Source organism: Anopheles coustani, chromosome 3 (genome assembly GCF_943734705.1).
Source record: "Anopheles coustani chromosome 3, idAnoCousDA_361_x.2, whole genome shotgun sequence".
NCBI classification, from domain to species: Eukaryota; Metazoa; Arthropoda; class Insecta; order Diptera; family Culicidae; genus Anopheles; species Anopheles coustani.
The window spans coordinates 9,604,348-9,617,395 of record NC_071288.1 but is presented as its reverse complement, the minus strand read 5'-3'; the positions used below and the strand labels follow the sequence as shown (position 1 = coordinate 9,617,395).

The 13,048-nt window shown below is 48.1% G+C and overlaps 1 protein-coding gene across 1 annotated transcript in view; it reads left to right on the top strand.

Moving 5' to 3' along the window:
* Window positions 1–13,048, top strand: part of LOC131260652 (RNA-binding protein Pasilla) — a 69,014-nt gene that overhangs the window by 41,804 nt on the left and 14,162 nt on the right. Inside the window, exon 5 of the mRNA XM_058262431.1 lies at window positions 1,079–1,159. Coding sequence (XP_058118414.1) covers window positions 1,079–1,159 — 81 coding nt within the window. The remainder of the gene's footprint in view (window positions 1–1,078; window positions 1,160–13,048) is intronic.

Here is a 13,048-nt window from a genome sequence, read left to right as displayed (position 1 = left end):
CGTTCCTCTTAAGGTTGTTAATAAAATATGGAAATGTATGATACCCTGGAGACGGCTTGGCATGTTGGAGAGAAAACAGCATAATCTCTGGACGGTATCTGTGACTCGTTCACCTTCGTAGCTTTCCTTTTCAGCGGGCAGTTACCTTTGGGTGCAAAGAAACCAACAAATCGCCAGCTTCGTCAAGTTTTGCTTTTGGTGAAGATCTTTTTGGGTGAACTGTTGAGGTGAATGTTTTTTTGAATGCTACTTACTCTTAGCCCCGAGTGGGTAAACGATGCCGTAGAACTAATTAGAACTCTTACCACTCCCCCGAGCGGGTTATGTTACCTTCTCGGATGCTTTCATACGGTTTAATAACAAAGTATCATATATCAATGTTTGCTTGTACGGGAGAAACATTAGATTTATTTTCTACTCTCATATTTCAAAATTATAGCAACATGTTATGTTCGAATTATGGCTAAGTCGTTCACAAATTGTTTGTAATTTTAAAGAGTTTCGAACACGGTTTGTATGTTGTCTTGAGTTGACGTACAAATTAGAGAGTCCCTTAAAATGCAACACATTTTGAAGGATTGACGAACTTTTCTCGATGGAACATAGAGCCGCTCGGCACTGTTTTCAAGATCCTCATCTATGTGCAATGGATTAATGAACCTCTGAACCCCTCCTCCCTCCTCCTCCTCCTACTATTTTACCTATGACCCTGCTGGCCGTTGGTGATCAGAAATGGCCCCGACTGCTCCAAGACTCCCACCTAGCCCAGGAATGTTGGTCACGCGAAGCTCCCTCCATGCTCCGCCAGGCTTAGGCTTCCATCCATTTCCAAACACCCCCAGCCCTCGTTGCGGTCACCCCCCCTGTCGCCCATCCTTGCACCACACTCGCTTTCATTCACCTGCTATTTTTATAGACCTATATTTACGTTAACAAAACAAAAAACGAACGAAAGAAAAATAGAACAGACGCACAACACCGGTCGGTGCCGGTGTTACGTAAACGAGTCTTCTAATGTTACGTTTCCTTTTCTTCTCTTTTTTCTCTCCCCTTTCTCCCCGCGTTTCGCTCCGCACAGGTAAGTTTCCCGATGCGCACTTAGATCTCGGCACGATGGCCAACGTACAGCTGAACCACCGCGAGATGGAACTGCTCGAAGGTAGGCACGCGAAAACGGTGGAAAACGGTGTGCGCGAAGCGATGCTCCGGGAAGGAACGGTTGAAACAGTAGGGTAAAGCTCCCCCCCTTTTTCACCCACCCATCACGTCCAATCCGTTGGCCGTTGGAAGTTTTGCTCGGAGTGCGGAGATGCGCAACATTTTCATTGACTTTTGCCTCTTCACTTCCCATAAATATTGCAGTTTATGGAAAGTGTTGCTCCACCGGTGGCCTGTTTGTGTTTCTCACCTTCGGAAAAGTTGCACAGATCGGTGATCAAGAAGCATCGAAGCAGGACGAGAGGTCATGGTCCTGCGAGATAGGCTGGAGAAACACTGTTTTGAATCATAAATTGTAGTCAAATTATTGTAGGATCGCATAGAGAACCTATGTTTTCGTTTTATCGTTTCATTTCACTACTTGTCTCTGTCTTAAATATAGTGATTTTGGAACATTTCAAACGCGAATGCTAAAAAATGCTAGGAGAATGAATGCTCAGAAATGGATTCGTATTTAACAATAAGAAAAATATGCAATCTTGCTGATCGTATGAAAACAACGTTCATCCGATTGCAGCTGGATGATTTACAACGGACTTCTATTGCTGCGGTATTTACCAACCTCAGCTGAACCGATTGGTTTGTTTACGGAAACTAAAACGATGTTTTGCGCCATTATTGTCGATGCAAACAAACTACTCGTGCTACTCACATATTTACGTGTATTCGGCCATGGAATGCGATTCAGCCGAACTGCTGGCTCGTGTATAGTCCATTCACAAATCAAACCCCGAATGAGATTGCGGGCTGAAAAGCGTTCAGTAAACGTAATATTAAACCTTTTTTTACCGGTATGACCTACGAGCGCGATCTCCGATGTTTCATAAACACCAATCAACCCGCCCCGGGCCGGTAGTTTATGTGATGAGAAATTATGAACTTCGCACCATTAGCCGGTAGCTTCGTAGCAGCATAAATATTACCCTCCACTCCCTTTCGCAATGGCAATACGGGCTGGGAATCTTCCGAATACCTGCACGATTTTCTTTTTTCTAATTTCACTCCTACGCCAGATGAGAACTAAAAAAACCATAAACGAAGTTAGAAACCCCCATGAGAGGCAACGTCTTCGATTCACCTTCGGTTACGCGCGACGCCAGGGATGGGCAACGCAGATCAGATGGACGGCACTTACCGCCATCCCGACCGAATTATTATTATAATAGCATTACGGACGGAAATTCTTACCGTGTCGCGCCGGTGTCGTTGTCTGGTTGGAATTTTCGCACCTAAACCTCATCCGAGCCAACGCCGGCCGTCCGAGGGTCCGCCAAAGATTCCTCTGGGGTTGCTTTTTTTTCTCCTCTGGTCCGACTTAAAATAGAACTAGCGCCCCGGGGGAAACGCACGTGGTCAGTGCGGGGTGGCAAAAACGGGGGAGGGATAGTGAAGGATTTTTCGATGTGTCTGGCGCAAACCAGACGCATTTGGCCGGGTGAAGCGGAGCGTACGGCTGGGGCACACGGTGAGGGAGGAAAATGCGAAAATCCGTTTGTCTTAGAAAGTACTTCATCTGACGAGCTGTGGACCGATTTGGTGAGTGTTTAAATTTACGAGAACTTTTTTACCACCATCTCAATAGTGTGCCAAAAGGAAGGCAATGGCGTTTTAAATCTTATGTTTAACCTAAATCGTTGCCATCGGTTTTGTTCGTTCTACACAAAAAGACAGAAGATCAAAGACATAAATCGTCCCAATGTGGGGCAACTCGTAGAAGCAAACGGTGCAATGCATTCGATGTGGGTGATTTATGTTGCAAACCCTTAAGTTTGTATTATTGAATAAGACGAGAAATAATTATTGTACTACTTTTCAGTAATGTGTTTATTTTCTACAATTAAAGAAATTAAAATTCCTTCTCATCATAACGAATGCCTTCTTCTAATTGAAGCATGTTCTCTAGCAACGAACCATTCAAGCTGCCATCCAATTCTCGTGTGTTTAAGACAACTTGTTTATTTGCAAGAAAACACTGCCCGAAAGGCCTCTCCGTACAGTCGAGGGTTGGCTTCGGCAAAAACTAGCAAGACGCGAGTACGCGCGCAGGAATTTCACCGCTACAAATTGCCGCACAATGCCAACGGATCCGCGCCGAGAAGGCGCAAACCGGAGCTGGCAACGACTTGGTGCAGCCCATACCCCGGGAGAGGGAGGGGGAGGGGAAGGCTGGGGGTTGCATACCGGCCCGGTCGTAGGGCCATGTGAGACGCGCGCGGGTCGCTGCCGTGCTGGCCTTGGTACGCATTTTCGCGGCTAACTAAATAAACGACTCTCCCGGCCGACGCACGTGTTTGTGTGCGATGAACCACAACGACGTGTCTAATTGGTGGTGGTTTATGTTACGGTGCAGAGCAGGGGAGGAAACACGTGGACAGGTGAAATGCTATTTAGACGCCCTCTTGCACGGTGCTTCGATCGATTCCCTAGGCATTCGAGTGCTCTGTGACCTATTTCTTTTCCGAACCGTCGGGGACGATGTCTTCCCCCCGGTGTGTGTGTGTGTGTGTGTGTGTGTGTGTGTGTGTGTGTGTGTGTGTGTGGGAGCTTCTATTTCGGAAACCCCCTTCAAAGTGTATCATGTGTAGAGAGTGACAACGTTGACATCAACGGTTACAAACGTTTTACAAACTCATTGTAAATATTGCTTCTACTCCTAACACTGCGGTTATTTTTCTCGCGCAAAGCAATGCGACAATACTTGCAGCTCGTTCGGGCGGTTTCAGTTTTTCGATGTTGGATTTTTATGCTCCACGGCACAACCGTACCCAGCGAGTGGCGTTTTGCCGCAGGAGAAACCTTGTCTGGCCGGCGCTCCGTGAAGGTCGCTGTCGAATGATAAATGGCAATAACTAGCTGCCTCCATGTACGTCTATCGGGCCACGGTTCGGCTGGACAAAACGTTCTTCGTACATCCCAGCCAGCCAGCGCGTGGCCTTGCCTGCTCGTGTGCTTGCTTGCAGCTTTTCACGTCCACGACGATGGCGACTCGTTACTGCACCTTACTGCAGTGGTGCTTTATGCTCGTCCGTCCGTGGGTTTGGTGGCATCTCTCGTGCGCGCATCACAACTGCCAACGTGCCCGTTCCGCTGCTACCAACGGTGGCTGGCGACGGGTCCGTTGGGCGACGGGGAAAAGCGTGTCACATTACTGAGAAACCAGGACACCATCGAACGGCTAATGGGCTGCGACAGAAAAGAAAATCGTTTCCGAATGTATGTTGCATTCCATCGGAGGACTGCCTCATGTATGCTGCAGTCAACCGAGAACTTAAGCTTTTCCACACGCTTTTAGTGCATGTATTTTCATCATTACTAATTTATAGAAAACCTAGAAACGTCCACAACCTTCCTTTTGCCACTTTGTCCCTGAATCGATTGACTCAAGCTAGCCCTTTTTCCCGCAATCCTTTAGACCTGAAACTGCATTTGGTAGAGGGAATTATTGATGATATTGACGCATGGTAAAGAAAACCTTGTATCGACGATGAGCAGTTGCTAGCAGCTAGCTGTTTACCGTCGTCCGTCCGATAGTAAAACCAAATAAAAAGTAAGATCACCTACCCTGCTTGCGCCCGGGGTCGTGAACTGTGGTAAACTGTAATCCCAGCTGATTCATGCGTAAGGCGCACGAAAACGACCCCCGTCAGACCACGAACTCTCCGAAGAGTATCGCAAATGGAACGAATCAAACGTGAACCTCTCGGCTTCCATCAAATATTTACAAATCTTTGGCAGTCCTTGGGTTTTCGGGAGGGGGGGAGTGGGTTGTAAATATTTAATTTGGTTTTGCTTGCACCGATGTCGGGAAGTTTTTGTATGTTGGGTGTACAAACTGTTTTGCGAACAGCCGAAGCTTGTGCAACGTAAGTGCAATGGTTTTTGGTTGAATTAAATTTTATATTAAACGACCCTTTCTCAAAACAGTTTACATAAAATCTTTTAGTCTGCTTCTTACTGCATGTCATTAATTTTCGCATCGAACCAAACATTAGCATATCCGTACGCAGGTTTACCAAATAACCGGTATGGCAACATGGACAACAACTCATTCCGTACATCAAAGAGGCTAAACATTTAGCACCGACGAGACGTGTCGGTTGCGCAAACAGGCGAAATAAATCGTGCTGTTGAGAGCAAGTAGAACCAGTGCCGGCTAATCTTACTCTGTGTGCAGTGGGCTTGTGAAAACTCCGATTGCACCATCGCCGCCATAAATTAATGAGCATATTTTGATTCCGCACGAAACGATTACAAATTAAAAAACAAAAAGAAAACCCATCCGTTCCGCACAACTCCACCGCGCCATTCCGAGCCGGTGGGGGGTATCCATTTAACGCCAACTTTTGTTTATTCCTATCGATCTCGGTCTCTTTACAAGGCGGTTTTTTTTCTCTCCTCCCCTGGAAGTGATTTATCTTCCCACGTCCATGGCAGCAGCACGCTTTTGTCGGTAGTGAAGAGATGAGAAAAAAGAAAACAAACGGATAAAAATAATCCATCCCCGCGCAGGAAACGGAGTTCGAGAGCGTTAAAAAGAGTGAAGGGCATCACGCGGATGTGTTGGTCTGGAAGGTTCGCATCAATTCCTCATCGTCAGCATGAAATCCCTTCCGGAAGGGGATAACGGGATGGATCCGCTTTCGTCAACTGCATCGCACCCTGTTTTGGAGGCCGACAAAAATCCTATACCGGTGAAGCTTGAAGAATTCTGCAAAGCTAGACTTTCCGCATGCCAATTGTGCACGGATTTGTCCCAACGGATGACACGGAAAGCAGCACAAACCGTCTTCGGTTTCTAGTGCGGATCATGCGGGCCGGAAGTGTGTCGAGAATTCTTGAAATTCAATTCCTGCTACTGTATCCTGCTTCCGGGGGCGTCATCCGCTCTTCCCAACCTCCGTCCGGATGGAATTTATATTCCTGATGTTGCTTTCAACGCGCGCAATCATAGCCGAGTGAAAGGGGAGGAAAAAAAAGTTTCCACATTCAAAACACCATGGAGACAACAGTGACACTGTGAAGATGGGAGGGCCATGGTGTGAAAAGACAATTTTATCCCACTGCGCGGCACACACACACACCTTTCCCTCCGGTGCTCGGTTGTTGTCGGTTTTCTCGGTTTCGCAACATCCTGACAGTTTGACGATAGCTGTCAGATCAATCCCAACGGCACAGCCCCGGGTCGAGTATCGCTATGAATATACCCACCCTTACTCGATGTTAGTAGGCGAATACTACAACCAACGACGACGGCGACGCCAGTGCAGAGCCTACTTGATAGACAGGCAGGCGTCTCATGCCGCACTCTACAGTCAGCCGCACTCTACTCTCTGAAAAGCATTCCCCGCGAAGAAGTTCCAAGGGCTGGATTAAAAATAGACTCTACTCCCACACACACACACACACACACACACACACACACACACACACACACACACACACACACACACACACACACACACACCCACACACACACAGGGATAACGAGTGCTCCAAAGAGATGTTGCGAAGCGCCAGCGGGCACAAGATAGGTTCGGTTTGAACTTTTGCTTTCGTTTTCCTTTTACCTTTTACCTTTTCCGGCTAATTCACCTCAACGAGGAATGTAGTCCACTCTGGACGGGGCATTGAGGCATCTGGACACTTTGCCACGCCGTGCTGCAACTTCCGCCGGTAGTCTAATCACTTCCTTTCTGGCTGGTGGGCTGCAATTGTTCCATCTCCCGGTGGAAAGGGCATAGTTAAGGGCATTCTTTCTTGCCCCGGCTCCTTAATGGCCGGTGCGGAATTTAGCCGACGGTCAAAAAGAAAAGCGGGAAAGTCCATGGATCGGAGCGGGGAACCGGCCTTCGTCCAGGCTTGAGGCTTTCTGCAAAACGGTAAAACCTGGGACGACCATCCCTTAGATCAATGATTGAGCGTAGCGCAAAGTAAGTCCTTCCAACGGGCTTTAAGAGAAGCGAACACCGAACGTTCCTTCATTTACCCGTTGGATTCTGCGGAAGTTTTCCGCCCGGCGCACACATCCGCTGTTACGGTTCGCTGGGCAAAAGGTGCAAAGAGATGGAGAGAGGTCGGGTCTTGGATCCGCAGTCGTCCTTGCTCGATTCACGTTCCCGGGCGGTGATGACGATGTACACAAGATGCTCAAGATGGTCGTGTGCCGTGACGGACCGTGCTGAAGATGGTGACGGTTTCGACAGACGAACTACAATAGCTCCAGAAGGACAAACCATCCAAGGTCCATGTACGAGCGAGTCACAAGGAAACTCATTTTTCTCCAGCCTTACTTCCACTTTTCTTTTCTCACCCAAATGAGTGAGTGATAAATTTACTTCTTTTCACTAAACTTACCTCACTTCAGCCGTCCACCCTAGCCCCGGCAGAGTCCTCATTGACGTCCCAGCACTCGAAACACACCCGTAGTGGTAGTGCTGACGGTGTGGATTCGCTTTTTTTCGTAGAGTCGTAGTGCGGTAGTTTATTCTTCTCCGGCAGAAGACTGGGAACCGTTTTGAAGCACCATTAGCCTGGTGCCGGAGCCCGGTACTGATGCCGGAACGAAAGGACATTTTGAAGAGCCGCTGACGAGGTAGAAACGGACGCCGACGTCCTAGCGTCCCCGCACGGTTAATGGTGATTTTACCAAACACTAGAGCAACTGCTGCTTCGTTACGCTTGGAGCAGGGAAAATTAGTATGCGGCAGCAACTTCATAATCATTTCGGTGGGAAATTTTTTCTTTTCCCCACTTCCAAGCGAACAACGGCGTAACGGCGCGATCTGTTGCTGACGTGAGTCGATGGACTTGAGATATTATAGTGAACATTTAAGGGATGTTTAAGGAAGGATGTCATGTTAAACAGCTTTAAATCTACATCTGGTTTGTCAGCTGGAAATGGAACGTAATGGATCCTTGGGAAATCATATTCCTACATTGCGTCAAATTGCCAAACATCTCGGTGGCACTGTCTCTCTCTCTCCTTGTAGGAGTTCCTAGCTAATCCAAACCCAATCCATCATGCAATTGGACGGGCAGTAATGGCATTTCTTCCCGGGGGACTAATTAGAACGGAGCCGCATCATTGGCGTCGTCGTCGTGATAGATGTAAGACCCACCTTCTTCCTCGACGCAGAAAACTTATAACGAAAGGTGGAGTGTGGGCCATACCGAGACGCAAGGCTGGAGTTGTCCCCGGTGCTGATGAGGTGTAAATATTTTCATATCATTAGTCCGGGGCGACCAGCACTCGGGGCGCTTCCGAAAGCGTAGAGTTTCCGCGTACGCTCGTATGTTTTCGGTATTTGCGAAACATCCACCCAACACCTGACCATTCCTCTCCACCCGGTAGCCGTCACTTCCCCGGGGGGAAATGTATATTCGGACCGTCCGATTTATGGCCGGGATTTTCCTTCTTCCTTCAAGCGCGCGCCATCAGATCGGAAGTACACCCAAGCGACCCCCGGCGTTGACACCGATACTTCGAGTGATTCTCCCGTTTGCTTATATATGTGTGTGTGAGTGTGTGGAAGTTTGGTCCCTGGGTGGGCAATAATAAAAATCCGGTGTCACTATGCGGTCTCCAGAAGTGAAGCCGCAATATGCCTGCCTGGCACCGGGTGGAGAAGAACACTCCGTCGTGCGTTTGATGTGCCCCCCCCCCCAGCTCCGGACGGCGGCCCAGATGTGCACCGGAAGTGGCTCGTAAAATGGCATCTTATTAGCGCGCGGCTGATTGCGTAGACGCCACATGTCTTCTTTCTCGATTACCTCGGTGTATCTTGAGATTCTTTCCCGACACTTGCTGGCTAAAGTGCTAAAGGTGTTCTGGGACTGGGGTGGAAAAAAACGACGACGTGGGACGCACTCTGACATTATTGAGATGAAACGGACGGCTGCGTGAAACCGACCCGAAAAACGAGAGACATGGATGGGTGTATCTTAAAAAAAACCTGACAAGTATGTCTAAACAAATGCGTAAAGGATAGAGAGAAGCTAAAAAGTATGTTTTCTACAACGTGTCAGGATAGCATATATTTTTCTCTTTTCCTACTGGTGGATAACAACTAATCCTTTTCAAAAAGGTTTCGTACTTCCACAAACCATTTGATGATGTAAAAAACCACGACACTTTTCTGTACTGAAAAACTCTTAACATCCATTATCACTTAACGAGATGACGCGTACATTTCCCGCAACCTAAAACATGTGATTTCAATTATCGACACTTGTGTTTCGATGTGTTGGCAAACGGTGGGTGGAAAAAGGGGGAGGTACAAAACGATGTGGTTGATGGTCGTCCATTTTTCTCTTCTCCGTTTCCCCCGGCGGTCTTGCGGTCGGGACGGTTGGTTTCGCTGACCTTATGCAATCGGGTACCGATCGGGAGCTAAACCGCTTCTGTGCTAAACACTTCACAACTTCAGCGCAGTTCGTGCTTCGTCATAGTTGGGAAGATTAAACGGTGCGAGTAGAAATCGCATAACCAGAAGCCGCCGGTTTCTTCCGCGTCGAAATGCACATAATGCGAAACGGAGAAGGCATCTGGAATGCGAAACAACAGACTTGAAAGATAGGAAATGGAAACTTGAAAAGAACTTAAAAGCCGCTGAAACTGATAAAGGAGAATACCGCAGAACCTTCCGCCCCCTCCCCACGGGACGGGTTCGCTTCCGCTAACGATGGGAGTCAGTTTTCGTATCGGTCCGGTTTTCTTCACCCCCCCTCCCCCGGGCGCTATCGGGAGTGAAGTGAGCCTGTCAAGTGGCGGTGACCGACATTTTTTCATCGCGGGGCGTGCTCCCCGTCAACGAGCCGTAGAATTCTCACAATCCCAACCAATTGTTGTGGGGCAAAAAAACGCTAAAACGCGCACACACACACGCCCCACACAAGATCGTCTCTCCGCCCGTACTCTCGGCGATGCTCTCTTGACGCCACCCAAGTGCGCGCTTCTTTTAACGGACCCATTAATATGGAAATCGTGCATGAAAATGGTCTGGTCGTTGGGATCTCGGATAAATGTGCATAATTTTTACAACACTCCAACACTCACTCAATCTCGGCGGGGTTCGGTTTCGGCGTCGGTTTCCTCCCCCCCACCCGCCCGGCGTCAATTGATTTTCGAGAACGCTGACCACTGTGGCGCAATTAGTTGCTCGTAAACGAGCATTTCCTTTTATCGCTGCGCAGATTTACGGCCATTAATTTCAATTTTCATATCCCAGCGTAGGGCGTGTTTGACCCGGTTGTTGGTGAACATTAGACGCGTTATGTTAGTTTACCCCGAAAAAAATACAGAATTTAAAAATTTTTATTTAATAAAAATCCTTTTTCGTCGACATTTCCCAAACACTTTCTTATCACTTCCAATGGAATCGATTGATCTTCCATGGGGAATAAGCATACCATTTATTAGTCCACCAGAAAAGAGGGAATCGAAAACCGGCACAGGGTACTTACAGTAACCGGGCACTTGCAAAACCCCACCGCGGCCAAACCCACCCACCAGCCCTTTTCCCTCGACCCCTTTAGCGCAAAAGTGGACGCTCTAAGTGCGTCTAAAAATAGTCACCCAAAAACACAAAACCCCCCCATCCCAAAAGGCCCTCGCAGCTCGGCAGCATAAAATCAGATTTTTCTACACCTCATTCTGCGCATTCGGACGGCCGCATGGGCCACGCGGCGGAAGGGCCGTGATTCGCCCGGACGTGCGGGGAGGGGGGGGGGGGGATGCTGCGATTTTCCTTCGGGTTTGGCTTTGCTTTTGTTTTTATTATTGCGCTTCACCCCATTGCGCCGCGTGATTTCGCTCACTTACGCGCCAAGGGTTGTTGTTTTTGGGGTGTGTGTGTGTGTTTTTTTCTTCTCGTTTTGGCTCGTTACAATAAAAATAATAATAACGCGCGCCCAACGGTAACATTTACGAGCGCATAAAACGGTGATGCTTTGGTGCAGACGCTTCCCTGGTCCGAAGTCCGCGAGGGTCTGTACATCTTTTCGCGTGCGCTTGTGCGTTTGTGTGTGTGTCTTGGGCACTTTTGGGCCACAACCATACCATGCCTCCTATGCGCCATTTTCCAAACCACCCCTCCCTCAGTGGGTGTACTTCTAAGCTTTAAGATTTTCAACCAAGACGCCGCACCGACAAATATTCGGTGATGAAGTCATCAAAAAATGAAATTGACTCGCTCTGATCACGGTCTGATCATCACCGTCAACTTCGCCTGGTTGTAAAGGGCCAGCCGGGTTGGCAGGAACGGGCTTTCCCGGTGGTCGTTACGCGGGAGAAATGTCGGAGGAATTAAAACGTGAGCGTGTAGCGAACGCAATATAACGACACGCTTTTTTTACGCTACGAACGACCAACAGTTAAATGCACTCCGGGCGGTGGCAAGGTAAGTGTTTTTTCGCCACGCTTTCGCTCGCAAACGTCCCAACGTGCATTTAATTATTTTTATTTCCCCGGCCAACAAAACTGGCGAAATGTGCCGATAATGGACGAGCCCGCGAACAACACGCTGGAATGCAATGGTCGATCAATAAACGCCGTCGTTTGGGAATGTTTTAACGTTCCGCGTTGTGCTCTTCGTTCTTTTAAAGCCACTAGAACGTTCGACATGTTTGTCTAAAAAGTATTTAAATCCGTTAGATGAGCTCGTAGTTCTCACGAGAAAATAGTTAAACATGCATGCCAAAGGACCAGCATTCGTTGAAACCGAAGAGTGGAGTTGATTGGAATGTCCTTGAAAAGCATTAACCGATTCAAAACTACCCATGTGGAAATTGAATTTCATTTCCCCTACAGGGAGACCCGTTAGAATCTTGGTTCATCAGCCTTCCTGAATCATTATACTGTGATTAAACAAACATTTCGTGAGATGAATTTACAGCTCACTCTAAGAGGCTGTTTGGATGAGGAATTCATTTACAATAGTGCTAAATTTTGAATTATTAGTTTAGCTCGTTGAGTGAATAAACTCACAAAGCGAAGCGATCCAATAATAAGCGGATAATAAACTTGGCGCAAACAATTCGCAAATTCTCATGGCAAAACTGTAACTGTTGTTAACTTGTGCCAATCACCGGCGGAAGTTTCTGGGCGAAAGTTTTCCTCGTGTGTGCAATACGAAAAATGGCGTCATCAAAACTTTCCAGCCAACTACTAACATGGCTCACGAATGGTCTTTGGATCTCCAACGAATAGGCATTCTGACTTCTTCTCCGGCACGGGTAAGCCCACGAAGGAAAAGCCATACTTTTGCAACCGTAAGCCACCGGTAATCATCGCCGAAAATGATAAACATCGGAGGGAAAAGATTGGCAAGATGTGTGTCAGTTCGCAGCAGGGTTTCGGCGACGAGATGATGCCATCTCGCAAACGACCAACACCAACAATCACGTTCAATTCCGCCGGCAATCAGCTCCAAAACGCCCGGGCGTACCCGTGATTGCCGTACGATTGAGTATCCGCCAATCGTCTGCCACGTTGCGTTAGCTTTCGCTGGTAATAATCATAATCGTCGGAAGTTTGCCCTGCTGCACACCGCCCGCCCTTCGGCACCTTCCGCAGGCCCCGCTCTCTGCGCGCGAGTTAGTCCAATCATTCCGAATGACACTTATTGGGTGTCCCCCTTCCTACCAGCCGCGAGTTCAACGCTCAACGCAGATAGAAGCGCCAGAATTTTCCAACACACCACGGAAACGTGGCACAAATGAAAAGCGATGGCGAATGGATAGTATGACGTCAAAGGTTCGAATAACCCGGCACAACTTCCCTTCGCTCCTAGGGCATCCAAATCAAGAAAGATGTGCCAACGGAACGGGAAGA